Raw genomic sequence first — 18,228 nt, 5'->3', positions numbered from 1 at the left:
AAGGTTGAGAACCACTGGTTTAGAAAATATGTAGGTTTCATCCGTGGTTCTTGTGATTTTTTTGCTTTAAAGTTTGGTGCTGTGCATGGTCGCACTCATAGGTGGAATCTAAGTAACAAAATAAACTGATGAATGGAGTGGATCCAGCTTCAAGCATGGAACAGAGTGCGGAATCTCAGAGGGCAGGCGGGGTGGGTGAGTGGGTGGGAGGTAATCAACCAAAGACCTTTAATGCATATATGCGTGGCCCATGGGCACAGACAATAGGGTGCTGGAGGCCTGGGGCGGGCGGGGGCGGGCTGGAGGGGGTCAATGGGAAAAGGGGGGACATATGTAATACTTTCAACAATAAAGAATTATTTAAAAAGTAAAGTTTGGTGCTGTGTTCAACAAAACATAATCACGTCATTTAGTGAGGGTTTCATTCATTTATTACTTTTTTTTTTAAAGCCTGTTGACCATCTATATCAATAAGGATATCGATGGTCAACAGGTGTTTTGTTTTGTGTGGTTTTTTTTTAATTATAAAATACACACACCGTTTTAAAACGTTGGAAAGACGAAGTTTAAGAACTATGGTTCGGCTGCTCTGTGTGAGCAGGTAGCCGGTGCCCGGCCCCAGTTCATTTCAGGCGCTCGGGGCTCCTGCCAGGTCAGTGCTGTCCTGTCTTGGCGATGACGTTGCCGGCTGCCCGCTGGGATGTGCCCTGAGCTCAGGGCTGACCCAAGACCACCAGGACGGCAGGTGAGCAGCCCCGAGGCTGCAGGCGGGACGGGCCTCCGCAGGTGCACAGGCGCTGGGTGTCGGGAGCCTGGGCCCGAGGCGCGGGCCCGTTAGGCCTGCAGGACGCACTGGCGGGTGCAGGCCCGAGGCCAGCGGGCGAGCTGACCCTCCTTTTGGGGCGCAGCGGGGCGGCCAGGTGCGGCGGGCCGGGCCGAGCCGGGCCGGGGCGGGGGCCGGGGCCGGGCCGGGGCCGAGGCCGCACCGGCGGGCGCAGCGCCCCCTGGGCGTGCAGGTTGCTGAGTGGCGAGGGGCGCGCGCGGGCTGCGGGGACGCGCGGGCGGCGAGGCCTGCGCGCCAGTCTGCGGGAGCCATGCGGCCGACCAGGAGGAGCGCGTCCTCCGAGCCGCGCGGGCAGAAGCGGCCCGGGGTCTCCCGGGCTCCCGCCGCCGCCGCCTCAGCTCCCGGCGACACCCGCGCCCCGCGCCCCGCGGGCCAAGCCGGCGGCCGGAGCCGGGCGGCGAAGCAGCGGCCGAGGCCGTCGTCGCCGCGGGCCCAGGAGGCGGGCCCCGGGGAGCCTCCGCCAGAGCCGGCGCTGCCGCCGCCCCCGATCCCGGCGACTCCGACGTCCTCGGTGGCCACGCTGGACCTGGGCGACCAGCGGGAGCGCTGGGAGACGTTCCAGAAGCGGCAGCGGCTCACCTTCGAGGGCGCCGCTAAGCTCCTGCTGGACACCTTGTGAGTGCGGCGGAGGGGGCGGGGGAGGAGGCCTGGGGCTGCGGGGCCGGGGGGGCCGGGGGGCCGGGGGGGCCCGGGGGCCGGGGTTGGGAGGGCGCGGGGCCGGGGGTCGGGGCTGCGGGGCGGGCGTGCGGCTGCGTCTGGGGCAGGTCTTCGGTTCTGCGTTGCACCCGTAGTGTGACCGCCGCGCCCTCGGGGCACCGGGCTCGGTCCTCATCCTCAGGGCCGCGCCGCTCGCCGTCAGGGGTGCGCGGCCTTGCCTGGGCGGGGGCTTCTCCCCTCGGCCCCGAGCCGGGGCGCGCGGCGCAGCGGGGCCGGGTCTTCCCGGGGGGCCAGGGAGCTGGGGCGCCGGCGGCGGTGCCGGGAGGAGGCTGACCGGGCTCTCTCACCCGGGCCGCTTGTGTGCGCGCAGGTGTTGGGGAGAGGCGGCGGGAAAGGAGGGTGGGAAAAGCCCAGCACAAGTTCTCAACTAACGGGTGCGGAATCCCGTTTTTGTTCCGGGCGCTCGCTGCGAGGGAGCGGGTGGCGGGAGGGGGTTCCGCACCGAGAGGGGCGCGCGGGAAGCGCTGCGGGGCCTCTGGGGCGCGGGCGCGGGTGCGGGCGGTGCGCGGGCTTTTGTGCTCCTTCCCCGCTGCCGCCGGCCCCGCGGAGCTCGGAGGCTGCGGGCAGAGCCCCGCTCCTCGAGGCAGAGGAGGACCGGGGCCGCGCTGTTGGGGGAGCGGGCGGGGGTGGGGGGGACTAGTGATGTGTCTCCGGCCCGGCCGCCTGGTTTTCTCCAAACGCGACAGCGCCCAGACCCCTGCCTGGGGCCCGGTTGTACTTCCGAGAAGGATTTTAGCACCTTAATACCTCTCCGTGTCGATTATTTATGAATTAAAAAGATCAAAACCCTAGGAAAACACTATTGGCAACGGCCCGAGGATTATTCCTGAGTAAGAGTGTTCCTTGTCTTTGTTCCAGAAGAAATTCGCTTCGTGAGAATGAGTCTTCCCGGAGACGGACTATTTGGTTTTGTGTGCCTCACTTTTTGTCGTTTTGGACTGAATATTATTTTACTTATAAGAAACCAAAACTCACCATATTAACTTACATGCGAAAGGAATGTACAATTCTGCAGGAATTCTGCAAAAAAAAAGTCTGCAGGAATATATAGCAAATAGTTAACTGGATTCCTGCGGGTGTTAGGATTATAGGAATTTTTCATTTTTATTGTTATCAAGTGCTGTAACGTTTGAACTTTTTTTTTAAAATAGATTTTATTGATTTTTTTTTACAGAGAGGAAGGGAGAGGAATAGTTAGAAACATCGATGAGAGAGAAACATCAATCGGCTGCCTCCTGCACACCCCGCAATGGGGATGTGCCTGCAACCCAGGTCCATGCCCTTGACTGGAATCGAACCTGGGACCCCTCAGTCCGCCGGCCGACACTCTATCCACTGGGCCAAACCGGTTAGGGCACGTTTGAACTTTTTACAGTAAGCATTAATTGTATATGCAGGAAAAATTTAAATACATCAATCAAATTAACTCATTCAACTTGTAAAGAAACATGATAAAGCATTCAGTCTTTAAAATTCTTTAAAAATTATAGTTGGCCCAATATATTAGGTTCAGGTGTACAACATAGTGATTCGATATTTATATACTTTATGGTGTGATCACTACAAGTCTAATAATAATGCCACCCTACAAAGTTATTGTGTTGTTATTCCCTGTGCTGTACCTTAAATCCCCATGGCTTATCTTATAACTGAAAGGCAGTACCTTTTATTCCCCTTCACTTTTTAAAAAATATATTTTTATTGATTTCAGAGAGGAAGGGAGAGGGAGATAGAAACATCGATGATGTGAGAGAATCATTGATTGGCTGCCTCCTGCATGCTGGCAACCTGGGCATGTGCCCTGACGGGGAATCGGACCATGACCTCCTAGTTCATAGGTCGGTGCTCAACCACTGGGCCATGCTGGCCTTCACTTTTTTTTAAAAAAATTATTTTTAATCTTTATTGTTGAAAATACTACGTATGTCTCCTTCCCCTCCCCCATTGGCTCCCTCCCGCCTGACCCAGTGTCTGTGTCCATGGGCCATGCATACATGCATATAAGAACCTTGGTTGATACCCTCCCACCCTCCCACCCTCTCCCTTCACCTTTTTTAGCCATTCCCTAATAACCAAATAAATGCAGATTAAAACTGCAAGCTGTTTTTTCCTGTATTTATTGCTTGAAAAGGTACAGTGAAATGTTTTCCCATTCATTACTGGTAAGACTGTCCAGTTCTAGAAAGCAATTTGATGATATTTACCAAATCCTAGTCATGTTCAATTAAGGGCCTGGATAAATATAATAAGTTTTAAAAGGATTAAAATTGTATGTAATGTGTATGTATGGCTTTGTAAAAAGTCATGTGTATGAAAATACTGGAGGAGAGAGAATATAGCAAAATGATAAGAGCTGTTGTTCCTTTTTCAGAAGGCTTTTTTCTGAACCCTCAGACTCAGTTGGGTCTCATTGTTTTTCTTTTCCACAGCAGCCTGTACCACCTTTATCACAATCATTTTAATCCCCAACCTTTTTTTATTTGGGTAATTTGTTTGATGGCCACTTAAGGTCAGTAAGGCCAGGAACCATATCTGCTGTATCTTGTTTACTGCTCTCTTTCCACTGCAGTGCACTTGGTTGGTAAAAATTTTGACATAAATAAAAATGTTTGAGTGGTGGGATTAAAATTCCCACCCCTAACCCCACCTGACCTTGTCCCAAAATTTTTGGAATGCTTCCTTTTTAAAAAAAAAAAATTTTTATTGATTTCAGAGAGGAAGGAAGAGGGAGAGAGAGAGAGAAACATCCATGATGAGAGAGAATCATGGAACGGCTGCCCCCACTGGGGATTGAGCCCACAACCCGGGCATGTGCCCTTGACCGGAATCGAACCTGGGCCATTTCAGTTCGAAGGCCGACGCTCTTTCCACTGAGCCAAACTGGCTAGTGCTGGAATGCTTTCTTTTGCATTTTTTTTTCATATGTGTCCTTTTCTTTTGCATTTTTTATTTTTATTTATTTCAGAGAAGAAGGGAGAGGGAGAGAGGGATAGAAACCTCAGTGATGAGAGAGAATCATTGGTCAGCTGCCTCCTGCACCTCCCACACTGGGGATCGAACCCGCAACCTGGGCATGTGCCCTGACTGGGAACCGAACCGGGAATGGAACCGTAACCTCATGGTTCATAGGCTAATGCTTAACCACTGAGCTACGCCGGCCGGGCTCGTCTGGGGTTTTTATGGTTTCCTGACTTACATTTAAGTCTTTCATCCATTTTGAGTTTATTCTTGTGCATGGTGTAAGTTGGTGGTCTAGTTTCGTTGTTGTTGTTTGTTTTTTGCATGTCTGTCCCAATTTTCCCAACACCGTTTATTGAAGAGACTGTCTTGACGCCGTTGTATGCTCTTGCCTCCTTTGTCAAATATTAATTGAGTGTAATGGCTTGGGTCCGTTTCTGGGCTCTGTGTTCTGTTCCATTGGTCTATATGCCTGTTCTTGTGCCAGTACCAGTTAGTTTTGATTATGGTGGCTTTGTAGTATAACTTGAAATCTGGTATTGTGATTCCTCCAACTTTGTTTTTCTTTCTCAAGATTGCTGCAGCTATTCAGGGTCTTTTTTGATTTCATATAAATTTTTAAAGTATTTCTTCTAGATCTGTGAAATATGCTGTTGGTATTTTAATAGGCACTGCATTTAATCTATAGATTGTTTTGGGTAGTATGGACATTTTAATGCTATTGATTCTACCAATCCATGAATACGGTATATTCTTCTACTTGTTTGTATTTCTTTTTTCAATGTCCTGCAGTTTTCCGAATACAGGTCTTTTGCCTCCTTGGTTAAGTTTATTCCTAAGTATTTTAATTTTTTTATTGTAATGGTAAATGGGATTGCTTGTTTAGTTTCTCTGAGTATTCATTATTGGTGTATAAAAAAGCCATAGATATTTGGGTGTTGATTTTGTATCCTGCTACATTGCCAAATTCACTTACTAAACCTAGGAGATTTTTTGTGGAGTCTTTAGGATTTTCTATGTACAATATCATATCATCTGCGAATAATGACAGTTTTACTTCCTCCTTTCCAATTTGGATGCTTTTTATTTCTTCTTGTCTGATCGCTGTGGCGGGGACTTCCCGTGCTGTGTTGAAAAAGAGTGGTGGAAACGGACATCCCTGTCTTGTTCCTGTTCTTAGGGGAAATGGTTTCATTTTTTGCCCACTGAGTATGATGTTGGCTATAGGTTTGTCATATATGGCCTTTATCATGTTGAGATATGCTCCCTCTATTCCCACTTTGCTGAGAGTTTCTATCAAAAATGGGTGTTGGATTTTGTTGAATGCTTTTTCTGCGTCTATTGATATGATCATGTGATTTCTGTCTTTCAGTTTGTTTATGTGATGTATCATGTTACTGATTTGCGAATATTGTACCAGCCTTGCATCCCTGGAATGAATCCTACTTGGTCATCTTTTTAATATATTTCTGGATCTGATTTGCTAATATTTTGTTGAGGATTTTAGCATCTATGTTCATCAGGTATATTGGCCAGTAATTCTCTTTCTTTGTAGTGTCTTTATCTGGTTTTGGAATGAGGATAATGCTGGCCTCATAAAAAGAGCTAGGAAGTGTTCCTTCTTCTTGGATTTTTTAGAATAGTTTGAGGAAGATATGTGTTAGTTGTTCTGTGAATGTTTGGTAAAACACCCCCATGAAGTTGTTGAGACCCAGGCTTTTATTTACCAGGAGTTTTTTGATTACTGCTTCAGTTTCATCAGTGGTTATTGGCCTATTCAGGTTTTTTGATTCTACCTGATTCAGTTTTGGGAGATTGCGTTTTTCTAGGAATTTGTCCATTTCATCCACGTTGCCCAGCTTTGTTGGCACATAGTTGTTCATAGTATTTCCTTAAAATCCTTTGTATTTCTGTGGTGTCAGTGGTTACTTTCCACTTTCATTTCTGATTTTATTTATTTTGGTCCTCTCTCTTTGTTTCTTGATGAATCTAGCTAATGGTTCATCAATTTTGTTTATCCTTTCAAAGAATCAGCTCTTGGTTTCATTGCTTTTTGTATTTTTTTTTTTTTTTTAGTCTCTGTCATTTATTTCTGTTCTCATCTTTATTATTTCCTTTTTTCTACTTACTCTGGGCTTTTCTTGTTGTTCTCTTTCTGGTTCTTTAAGTTGTAGTGTTAAACAGTTTATTGGTAATTTTTCTTGTATTTTGAGGTATACTGTAGTGCTATGAACTTCCCTCTCAGGACTGCTTTTGCTGTGTCCCAGAGATTTTGGGTTGTTATGTGTTCATTTTTGTTTCTTCCCAGGAAGTTTTTTATTTCTTTCTTGATCTCAGTGGTAACCCTTCATTGTTTAATAACATGCTACTTAGCCTCCATGTGCTTGAATGTTTGGGGAGTTTTTACTGTAGTTGTTTTCTAATTTCATTCCACTGGGATCTGAGAAGATGCTTGATATAATTTCAGTCTTCTTGAACTTGTAGAGATTTGTTTTGTGTCCTAACATGTGGTCTATCTTTGTGAATGATCCATGTGCCCTTGAGAAGAACGTATATTCTGCAGTTTTGGGGTGAAATGTCCTAAAAATGTCAATTAAATCCATCTGATCCAGTGTGTCCTTTAGAGTCACTGTTTCCTTGTTAAGTTTTTGCCTGGAAGATCTATCCAGTGAAATCAGAGGGAAGTTAGAGTTCCCTACTATGACTGTACTGTTGTTGATCTCTCCCTTAAAGTCCTCTAGAAATTTTGTTATATATTTAGGTGCTCCTATATTGAGTGCACATATGTTTACCAGGGCTATAGCCTGTTGTTGAATCCATCCCTTTAGTATTATGTAGTGACCTTTGTTGTCTCTTGTGATGGCCTTCATTTTGAAGTCTATTTTGTCAGATATGGGTATTGCTACTCCAGCTTTTTTTCTTTTCCATTTTTTTCCATCCCTTCACTCTCATCCTGTGTGTGTCTTTTGTTCTGAGGTGGGTCTCTTAGAGACAGCATATAGTTGGGTCATGTTTTTTGTAACCATTTAGCTACCCTAAATCTTCGATGGGAGCATTTAAACCATTTACATTTAAGGTTATTGTTGATAGGTACTTATTTATTGCCATTTTAATTCTGTATGCCCAGGTTTCTCTCTCTGTGTCTTCTTCTCATTACAGCAGTCCGTTAGCATTTCTTGTAATGCTGGCTTGGTGGTGCTGTACTCCTTTAGCCTTCTTTTGTCCAGGAAGCTGTTTATTTCACCGTCTATTTTTTTGTTTGTTTTTTTAAATATATTTTATTGATTTTTTACAGAGAGTAAGGGAGAGAGATAGAGAGTCAGAAACATCGATGAGAGAGAAACATCGACCAGCCGCCTCCTGCACACATCCCCACCGGGGATGTGCCCGCAACCCAGGTACATGCCCTTGACCGGAATTGAACCTGGGACCTTTCAGTCCGCAGGCTGACGCTCTATCCACTGAGCCAAACCGGTTTCGGCCCACCGTCTATTTTGAATGTGCACTTGAATTACTATAGCCTTGCTGGATATAATAATCTTGGTCTCAGATCCGTGCTTTCCATTACCTTGAGTACATCATGCCATTCCCTTCTAGCCTGTAGAGTTTCTGATAAGAAATCAGGTGTCAGCCTTATGTGAGCTCCTTTGTAAGTAATAGTTTGTTTTTCTCTTGCTGCCTTTAAGATTCTCTCTGTCATTAATTTTGGCATTTTAATTATGATGTGTCTGGGCATGGTCCTGTTTGGGTTCTTCTTACTTGGGATTCTCTGTGCCTCCTGGACTTGTGTGACTTTTTCCTTTACCAGGTTAGGGAAGTTTTCTACCATTATTTCTTCAAACACGTTCTCTGTCTCTTTCTCCTTTTCTGCCTCTTCTGGCACACCTGCTATTCTAATATTGTTTCGTTTCACGTTGTCCCACAGCTCCCTTAAGCTGTCCTCCTGTTTTCTAATTGCTTTTTTCTTTTTGGTTCTCTGATTGAGTGAGTTTTTTCAACCTTGTCATCTGATTCACTGATTCAGTCCTCAGCTTCCCCTAATCTGCTGTGTATTCCTTCCAATGCGTTCTTTGTTTGTGCTATGTCCTTCTTTATTTCTGTTTTCATAGTTACTATATCTTTTCTCATGCTGTTGATCATCTTTACCATCATTATTCTGAACTCTATATCAGATAAATTTCTTATCTCTGCCTCATTTATTTCTTCTGGATAATTCTCTAGTTCTTTCCTTTGTGGGTTGTTTTTTTATCTCCTCATTTTGGCTGCCTGTTTGGGTTTGTGACTCTGTATTGGGTAGCTCTGCTGCGCCTCAGAAATTCTTATCTTTCTGATTTTCTGTTTTATGTAGCGAATACCAGGGCCTGGTGAAACACACAGGAGGCTGCCACTGTGGAGCAGTTCGCTTTGAAGTTTGGGCCTCGGCAGACTTGCACATCTTCGACTGCAAGTGAGTGTTTTCTCTTCCCAAGTTGGCTTAAGAGGACTTCGCGTTAAAACACAGTGCTTCAGCTTCTCCCGGGGAATTGGGGTATAGATGAAGCAACATACAGTTGGTAATTGTTGGAGTCAGGTGATATGTGTATAAGGGTTCATTGTTCTATTCTTTTTCCTGTTGTGTATACTAGAAGTTTTTATTTAAATTTAAAACTTCGTTTTTAATTCTCACCGAGGGTATGTTAATTGATTTTTAGAGAAGAGAAACATTGATGTGAGAGAGAAACATAGATGGGCTGCCTCCCATAGGAGCCCCGACCAGGGATTGAACCTGCAACGCAGGTATGTGCCTTGACTGGGAATTAAACCCATGACCTTTCAGTGTCCAGGACAGTGCTCCAGCCAACTAAGCCACACTGGCCGGAGCTAGAGGTTTCGTTTGCTCTTTTTGTTGTTGTTGCTGTTGTTAATCCTCACTTGAGGAAATTTTTCCATTGATTTTTAGAGAGAGTGGAAGGGAGGGGGAGAGACAGAAAACATCGATGTAAGAGAGGCACATTGGTTGGTTGCCTCCCTTACACACCCTGATCAGGGCCAGGGACCGAGCCTGCAACCTAGGTATGTTCCCTTGACTGGAATCAAACCCAGGACCCTTTAGTCTGCAGGCCAACGTTCTATCCGCTGAGCCAAACCAGCTAGGGCTAGAAGTTTTTAATAATAATTTTTTTTAAAAAGATGGAGGCTAAAAATAACTGAGTCTGCTCTGTATGTGAGTGTGTGTGCATGAATGAGTGAGAGAGATTAAGAGAGAGAGAGAGAGAGAGAGAGAGAGAGAGAGAGAGAGAGAGAGAGAGATAGCACTTCTATAGAGAGAGAGCGAGCACTTCTACAGTACCACTCAGGTGACACAGTGCAGGGTCCTCTGGCTTGTGCCCGGCAGAGTCACCCCCAGACTGGTGGGTGAGGAGTGGTAGCTGGAAGTGGGTCAGTCTGGGCACTGAATGAATGCCTTGGCAGAGTCTTCAGAGTTGGGGGAGGTGGAGGGGAAGGGAGAGGAGGGTGTGCACCCTGTGCTGGGCCCTCTCGCTGGGTTCTTCCAGGTGGAGGGCCTGCTTTTTAGCGCAGTCCCTGGCCTTGTGACAGAGCAAGGACAGGCTCAGTGTTTTGGACCTTTTGTCCTTAGGTGGTCCCTGAGTTATATGAGAAAAAATATCATGGAACTGACCAGGCTACTAACAGTGGAGTCCAGACTGAAGAAGCACCATGGCTTCTACACCAGAGTATTAGAGGCTCTTCTTATCGAGGATTCTGTACTAAATTAGAATTTTTTAAAAAGGTGGACTGAAAAGAGAGGGCTTAGATTTAGTTCCACAGATGGTCATCCCAGGGCCTGTTTTACTTGGAGCTGGGCTTACTGTGATATGCAAATGAGCAAAGAGGGACACGTAACCTTTCTTGTCCATTTTGGTGTGGCTCTCCCAGAGGTAGAAGATTGTAGCTATGCCTGGGATCAGTGTGTCTAGAACAGCCGTGGGCAAACTACGGCCCGCGGCCGGATCCCGCCAGTTTGAAATGAATAAAACTAAAAAAAGAAAAGACCGTACCCTTTTATGTGATGATGTTTACTTTGAATTTACATTAGTTCACACAAACACTCCATCCATGCTTTTGTTCCGGCCCTCCGGTCCAGTTTAAGAACCCATTGTGGCCCTCGAGTCAAAACGTTTGCCCACCCCTGGGCTAGAACCAGCAGCTCCCTGCCCTGTAATGAAGTGGGGGTGGTAACAGACTCGTGGTTCTCTTAGTGAGGGTCTTCAAAGGGATGCGTGGTCCCCACTGCTGAGGGTGGGGCCTGCGGGCAGAGACCCAGGCGGCCAGTTTCGCTGCCGGAGCGCCCCCTTCCTGGGAAGGTGCTGGCAGAGGCCTTACTCCTGGGGTCAGCCAGCTCTCAGATCGTATCAGGTTGGGCCCCTTGGCACTCAGAGGGTAGGGAGGGCTGTTCATAATCTGGGACTTGCTCTTTCTTTCTGTAGCTGCAGTGTTTGCAAGAAGAAGCAGAACAGACACTTCATTGTTCCTGCTTCTCGCTTCAAGCTCCTGAAGGTTAGTGCTAAGAGCAGGGCTGACGATGCAGAGCCCACTGGCACCCCGGCTGACTGGCAGCACCCCGGCTGACTGGCAGCATCCGTAGCGTTCGAGGGGACAGGAGCGCAGCACGGCACCTCTGGGCGGTCCCTTCCCTGGTCACCCAGGCTTCATGTGTATTTGTAAAGGTTTTGTTATGTTTTCCTTTATATTTTGGATGCTTATGTGATATTACTGAGGAAACATTTTCAAATAATTAAGATCATCCGAATCCTATCAACTAAAGGTAATCACTGTGAATATGTTGGTGTATATCTTTGTGCATGATTTTCTATGCAGATAAATACATCTGAATATGTATTTCGTCTTTTATCAAAGTAGGATTTTACCTTCCTTTCTGTTTTATAACCGACTTTAGCATTTCCCAGTGAAAAATATACGATATAAGATTTTTAAACTTTATTAGTGTGGGGAGTTTTTTGTTCTTGGGCAGATCTGAAAGGAGGGACATGCATGTACACAGTGCAGTCTTCCCCGCTGCCCCTCTCGTCCTCCGGCTCCAGTCCCTGGGCTCTTGTCCTGTTCTGCGTTTGCAGCCCAGGGAGGCTAGTGAACGAGTGCATGGTCCCTGCCTCTCTGGGCGGTGAGGGACTTGCTACCAGGACTTCGGGCTGATTTGTCTCCTATTGTTTGCCAGCCTCCGGACCTCATGCGTGTGGTGGGGGCGGTGGGACGGGGGGCAGCGGACCGGTCTCTCCTCTTTCCCGGAGGTCCCGAGGACTGCCCGTCCCCTCAGAGCCCCACGGCTGCGGCCCAGGTCGCCTTTGCTCCTGGCACCCAGGGCGGATGGTGTTTGAAGACACCAGCGGGTGCAGCCGGGGCTCTGGGTCTTGGACTCACACTTTTTCTTCTGGGGCCTGCCTATCAAGGCGTCCTTCTCGTGCTCCAGAGCGCCATCCTCTTCTTTGGCTCCAGTCTGTTGAAGGAGCAAGTTTCTGCTTATTTTTTTGTATTTATTCTTTTTAATTTAAAAAAAGTTTTATTGATTGATTTTTAGAGAGAGAGAGACATCGATTTGTTGTTCCACTTATCTATGCACTCGGGGGTTTCGTGGCCTGATTCTCGCAGGTGCCCTGACCCAGGGGTCGAGCCCACATCCCAGGTGCACCCAGACAACCTCTAACCAACCGAGCCACCAGCCAGGGGCTATTCATTCATTTTAAATTGACACATAACATTATATTAGGTTCAGGTACGCAGTGGAGAGGTTCATTATATGTACATATTGTGTGTTTTTAAAAAAGTAAGTACAACCTTACTCATTCAGCAAGTGTTTATGGGACACCTGCTGCGTGCAGGCACTGCTCCACTGAAGCCTGCCGTTGGCAGGACAGACAGGTCCGTCTCGGAGCTGACAGTCTACAGAGGGGACACAGATGGACTAAGTGAGAAGAAGTCCGATCGTGCATGTAAAGAGGGGAAGTAGAGCAACACGCAGGTGACCGCTGGGGGCTGGAGTAGATTGGTTAGGAAAGGTCCCTCCGGTGCTCAGCTCTCAGGGGTGAAGGTGGGGTGCATGGGTGGAGGAGCTCCCCAGCAAAGAGGGAATATAGTGCAGGGGGGTCCCGAGCACAGCCGTGGCATGCCTGAGGAGCGGACCAGCCGTTGTGACCGCAGAAGGTCAGTGAGGTGGAGGCGAGAGGGTAGACTAGGGCGGGGTTGGCAAGAGCAACAGCAGGAGGGGGTAGCTTTTACTCTGTGTGTGTGAAGTTCGCAGAGGGGCGTAAGCAGCACAGTGACAAGACCTGCTTCAGTGTTTGAAAAGCTCACTTTGGCTGTTGTGTGGAGAGTGGCTTGTAAGGAGGCAGGTGCAGACGGGGGTAGCTAAGAGGTTGTCGAGGCGGGTCAGGTGAGAGATGATGGGAGCTTGGATTCAGACGGTAGTCATGGAGATGGAAAGAAAATAGATAACTGGGGATGTGCTTTTCTTCTTCATTGATTCTAGAGAGAGGAGTGGGGAGAGAGAGAAACATGGATGTGAGAGAGAAACATCGATTGGTTGCCTCCTTCTGTGCGTCCCTTAACCGGGAATTGAACCCACAACCTGGATATGTGCCCTGACTGGGAATTGAACCCACAACCCTTTGGTGCACGGGATGATGCTCTAACCACTGGCCAGGGCTGGAGATATGTTTTGAATAGGTAATTGAACAGGTGTCTTAGAGCAGTGGTTCTCGCACCTCAGTGTGCACGGTCACTTACAGGGCATGCTAAACAGGTGGCCGAGCCCACTCCTGATCCGTGGGTCGTGGGACGGGAGTGAGAGTTTACATTTCTGTGTGTTCATGTGATGCTCTTGGTGAGCACCACGCTCTGAGAGCTGCTGTTGTAGAGAAGGGTGCACAGAACTCTGTAAAGGATCGGGCGTGAAGAGGAGGAAGAGAGAGCAAAGTTACATCCACAGTGTTGGGCCTAACCAGCGAGGCGAACAGAGATGCCAGATCCTGGGCGAGAAGCCAGTGAGATGCTGGAAGCAAGAGTTCTTTTTTGAAAAAGTTGGATTGAAGTTATCTTTTGGACATTCATACAGAGATAGGAAGTGGGCAGCTGGAGGTGAGTCTGGGGTTGTGGAGAGAGAGCAGAGCTGCGGCTGCCGATTTGACAGTGGTTGGCATATGAGACCGGGCGAGGCCAGCTGGGTAGAGGGTGTAGCCAAAGAAGGGAGAGGGCCGAGGACAGCTCCTGGGCTCGCCAACATTTATCGAGCCCGAGGAGGATGGCCAGCGGGGAGGGGAGAGACAGGAGTGTGGGTGTCCTCAGAGACACAAACTTTAAATGGAAGGCGTGGTACTGAGGCTAGTAGAAGAGCACGTTAAAAATCCAGTGGTCGAGAGAAGTGCCCATTAGATTAGTCAAGATGCTGCCCTTGGTGAGTGTGATTGGGCCTGAGACAAGTGATGACAGGCTGTGCGCTCAGTGGGAGAAGGGCTGTGGTCAGGCTGGTGGGCGCACGGGATCGCGAGGGAGTGAGGATCGGAGGTCACCGGTGAGGTGGGTGTGAGGCAGCTCCCCACTCTGGGGAATTTCTCGGGAAAGTGTGTAATCAGATCACTCTGGCTGGTTTGGGACCACTTGGCTGTTGCTCTTTGCAGCTTCTCTGTGGTGAAGTGGCCGCAGGGTGAGGAGAGGCCCCTGAGGGAACTGTTTTAGTAGGAGACGTAGAGCTCGAGGGTGTTCTGGCGGCTGGGGAAGAAGCATAAGAAAACCTTCACCCCAACCCACAGACACACACACACACAGAAACCCTCCACCCCAACCCACAGACACACACACACACACACACACACACACACACAGAAACCCTCCACCTCAACCCACAGACACACACACACACACACACACACAGAAAACCTCCACCTCAACCCACAGACACAGACACACACACACACACACACACACAGAAACCCTCCACCCCAACCCACAGACACAGACACACACACACACACACACACACACACAGAAACCCTCCACCCCAACCCACAGACACAGACACAGACACACACACACACACACACACACACAGAAACCCTCCACCCCAACCCACAGACAGACACACACATACACCCCTCCACCCCAACACACACACACACACACACACACACACACACACAGAAACCCTCCACCCCAACCCACACCCACACTCTCCCCCGACACACACAGCGGCACAAGTATGTATACCCTTTTTAAAAAATAGGACTGGTAGTCTAGTACACACATTGGTATACGCTTTGCCTTTTCACTACCTTGTGGCCTTAGAGAAGATTCCGTATTAGTATTTGTAACTTTTGGAAAGTTGCAGAGGATTCCATTTTATGTGTCCATAGTTGCTTTAACTAGCCTTCTGTTGGACATTTTCAGTTTGTCCAGTCTTCAGCCTGTACAGACAGTGCTGTAATATCCATGTACATGTGTCATTGGAAACATGGGATTCTAGTTGTGGGATACCTTTCTAGACGTGGAGTTGCTGTGTCAAAGGATTGTTCATTTAAAATTTTGATGCCAGAACTCACCAGTGTACATTCTCACAACTGGCCCGCTGAGTGAGGTTCCTCCACACCTCCTCAGTACTGTGTTAAACTGCGTTTATATTTTGCCCACCTGACAGTGAAAAATACCGCATCGCAGTTCATGAGTGTAAACATTTCACAGGTTAAAGACCTATTTGTTTATTTTTTTCTTAATTTTTATTTATTGATTAGAGAGAGAAGAAGGGGGGGAGGAGAAACATCAACTTCTTGTCCCATTTATTTATGTGCTTGTTGGATCTTGTAGGTGCCCTGACTGGGTATCAAACCCTCAACCTTACATTTTGGGTCAATGCTCTAACCAACTGAGCTACCTGCCAGGTCTGTTTTTTCTTGTCACTGTTTGTTCATGTTCTTTGTCCAATTTCTCATTTGTTATTGTCCATTTGGGAAATTAGTCTTTTGTCTCTGATGTCAGGCAAATACTCCTTTCTCAGTTTGTTCTTCACAACTGCAGTTGACTGTTTTCTCAAGACCTTCAGCAGCACTGTTGGGGGACATGGAGAGCCAGTCCCTAGCGCGGGCTGTCTACTCACTCGGGCCTGGAAAGCAGGCGTTTTCTTGCCCCGATGCCGACAGGGCTGTCTGGCCGTGAACAGGGACACCGTGAGGCTCTGTGTGCAGTTGACCTGCGAGAAGGCATGAGCTGTCCTTTCTCCAGCACAGGCCCATCTACATGAGTCTCCTGGCTGTGCAGGGGGTTCCCTGGGGGATCGGACGTGTCCTCATCACCCCGAAGGCCCTGCAGAGGGGCTCCCTAACCCGCTGAGCCTTTTCGAAGATAGATTTTTTAAGTGAGAAATAACATCTCTGTAGAAGGGGACACCTGTCTGTCTGTTTTCCCTTAGGGAGCGGAGAGCATCACCACGTACACGTTCAACACTCACAAGGCGCAGCATACCTTCTGCAAGAGATGTGGGGTGCAGAGCTTCTACACCCCCCGCTCCAACCCCGGCGGCTTCGGTGAGGAACGGGAACGGCACAGCTCGGGGGGCACCCAGTCACCGGGCTGCTCGGGGCAGATCTGGTTAGCAAGGGGGGCACTGCGTGCTCGGCTTGCCCCTGCGTGGCGAGACCCTCCCGCATGCCTGTGTCAGAGGGACGACGCTGGGACGGAAGCCTGGCTCTGGTCGGTCAGATGCCAGCCCCGTCCTGACCTCATCCTGGTGCTGCCAGCGCTGCCTCACGGGGCTGGCACTGAGGGGACAGCCAGCAGGGGAGAGATGGGGGGCCTGTGGGAAGGGGGGTAACAATGGTGGTTACAGGGATAAGGAAGCAAGATCGAAGAGCATTGATAATGCCCTTTAAACTTTTTGGTTCAAAACAGAAACAGGAGAACCCCCCCAAGCCCCTCTTCGGTCCTACTTGATCTGGAGGCGGAAACAGCCTTTAGACGGTTGTTCAGAATGACGCCCCTTGCCATGTGAATTGAAGCAGCGGTGGGGACGGCCCTGAGGGATCTCGTTCCCGTGGAGGCGCAGCCTCCCGGACGGGGCAGCCGGGCCGTGTCCTTGCCTCGCGGTGGGGAGGGCAAGGCACCACCTTGCTCTTCTGCGCATTCCTCAGAGCAGCTCGTTCCCATGCGTCACCTGGTGGCGCCTTCTCCCTGCCGCGAAGCACAGGAAGGTTTGGACAGTGTCAACTCCTGTACAGATGGGGAGGCATTTAATGCTTAGAAGCCACCTGGCTCGGCCAGAAAAGGCCTGTGAATTCTGCAGACTGTCAGTCAGACATGGGTCCAGGCGGAGCCTTTCTGCTCTGTACTCAGCCGGTCCTGACGGATGGCCCGCCGTGGCCTCCCCTGGGTGAGGAAGGCTGATCCCCGTCTCAGAGACAGGCAAAGTAAGCGGGACCCTGTAGGCTCACATGCAGCCCAGTGATGCTCGCAGGTGTGGGTTTGTCCCAGAGCCAGTAGAGCGCCTGGTCTCACTCATACTGGGGACCCCTTTCTCTGTGCGGCTTCCCCCCAGGAATCGCCCCACACTGTCTGGATGAGGGCACTGTGCGGAGTATGGTCATCGAGGAATTCAATGGCAGCGACTGGGAGAAGGCCATGAAGGAGCACAAGACCATCAAGAACATGTCTAAAGAGTGAGCGCCCGCTCTCTCCCTTTCTGGAAAGGAGGAATGATGGGGCCAGCAGCATGGCTGCCCCCTCTGCACTCAGCGGTGCCGGCGAGCGTGGCTGCCCCAGGCTGCCGGGCTCAGGCCGGCCACCAGCTCCAGCTCTGCCCTTGACTCCAGCTACATTTCCTTAGGCAGCTCTTTGTCCTCCATCAGCCTGGACTTCGATGTAGACTAGTTGACATCCTCTTTCTCTTCCCAACTTTTGTGTGATCTTTTAGAAAAATAAATATTTTAATATTAAAGCAGTTACAGTGATTTATAATTTTCTTTGTTCTTTGATTTTGCTTCTGATTATAAGTCTTTTACCTCCTTGGTTAAGTTTATTCCTAAGTATCTTAATTTTTTTGCTGCAAAGGTAAGTGGGATTGTTTGTTTAGTTTCTTTTCTGAGAATTCATCATTGGTGTATAAAACAACCATAGACTTTTGGGTGTTGTTTTTGTATCCCGCTACATCGCCAATTTCATTTATTAAATCTAGTAGTTTTTTGGTGGAGTCTTTAGGATTTTCTATGTACAATATCATATCATCTGCGAATAAGGACAGTTACTTCCTCCTTTCCAGTTTGGATGACTTTTAATTCTTCTTGTCTGGTCGCTGTGGCTGCGACTTCCAGTACTGTGTTGAATAAGAGTGGTGAAAGTGGACATCCCTGTCTTGTTCCTGTTCTTAGGGAACATTGTTTCAGTTTTTGCCCACTGAGTATGATGTTGGCTGTAGGTTTGTCATATATGGCCTTTATCATGTTGAGATATGCTCCCTCTATTCCCACTTTGCTGAGAGTTTTTATAAAAATGGGTGTTGGATTTTGTCGAATGCTTTTTCTGCGTCTATTGATATGATCATGTGATTTTTGTCTTTCAGTTTGTTTATGAGATGTATCACGTTTATTGATTTGCGAATATTGTACCAGCCTTGCATCCCTGGAATGAATCCTACTTGGTCATGGTGTATGACCTTTTCAATATATTTCTGGATC

At 48.5% G+C, this 18,228-nt stretch overlaps 1 protein-coding gene across 1 annotated transcript; it reads left to right on the top strand.

Moving 5' to 3' along the window:
* The first annotated feature begins 869 nt into the window (after window positions 1–869).
* CENPV (centromere protein V) lies at window positions 870–17,495 on the top strand. Its single transcript, XM_059668491.1, has 5 exons — window positions 870–1,459; window positions 8,868–8,966; window positions 10,987–11,056; window positions 15,972–16,086; window positions 17,094–17,495. Exons 1-5 carry the CDS (start codon window positions 1,095–1,097, stop codon window positions 17,216–17,218), a joined length of 774 nt encoding a protein of 257 aa, XP_059524474.1. The 5' UTR covers window positions 870–1,094; the 3' UTR covers window positions 17,219–17,495.
* Window positions 17,496–18,228: the final 733 nt, after the last annotated feature.

The sequence above is a fragment of the Myotis daubentonii genome, chromosome 16 (assembly GCF_963259705.1).
Source record: "Myotis daubentonii chromosome 16, mMyoDau2.1, whole genome shotgun sequence".
In the NCBI taxonomy this organism is placed as follows: Eukaryota; Metazoa; Chordata; class Mammalia; order Chiroptera; family Vespertilionidae; genus Myotis; species Myotis daubentonii.
This window is presented reverse-complemented; position numbering and strand designations above follow the sequence as displayed.

Excerpts from the sequence above, each read along its gene's own strand:
- CENPV (XM_059668491.1), top strand. The coding sequence starts at position 1,095 with ATGCGGCCGACCAGGAGGAGCGCGTCCTCCGAGCCGCGCGGGCAGAAG. Across the intron at positions 1,460-8,867 it reads AAGCTCCTGCTGGACACCTT|CGAATACCAGGGCCTGGTGA; the intron begins GTGAGTGCGGCG and ends TGTTTTATGTAG. Across the intron at positions 11,057-15,971 it reads CTCGCTTCAAGCTCCTGAAG|GGAGCGGAGAGCATCACCAC; the intron begins GTTAGTGCTAAG and ends GTTTTCCCTTAG.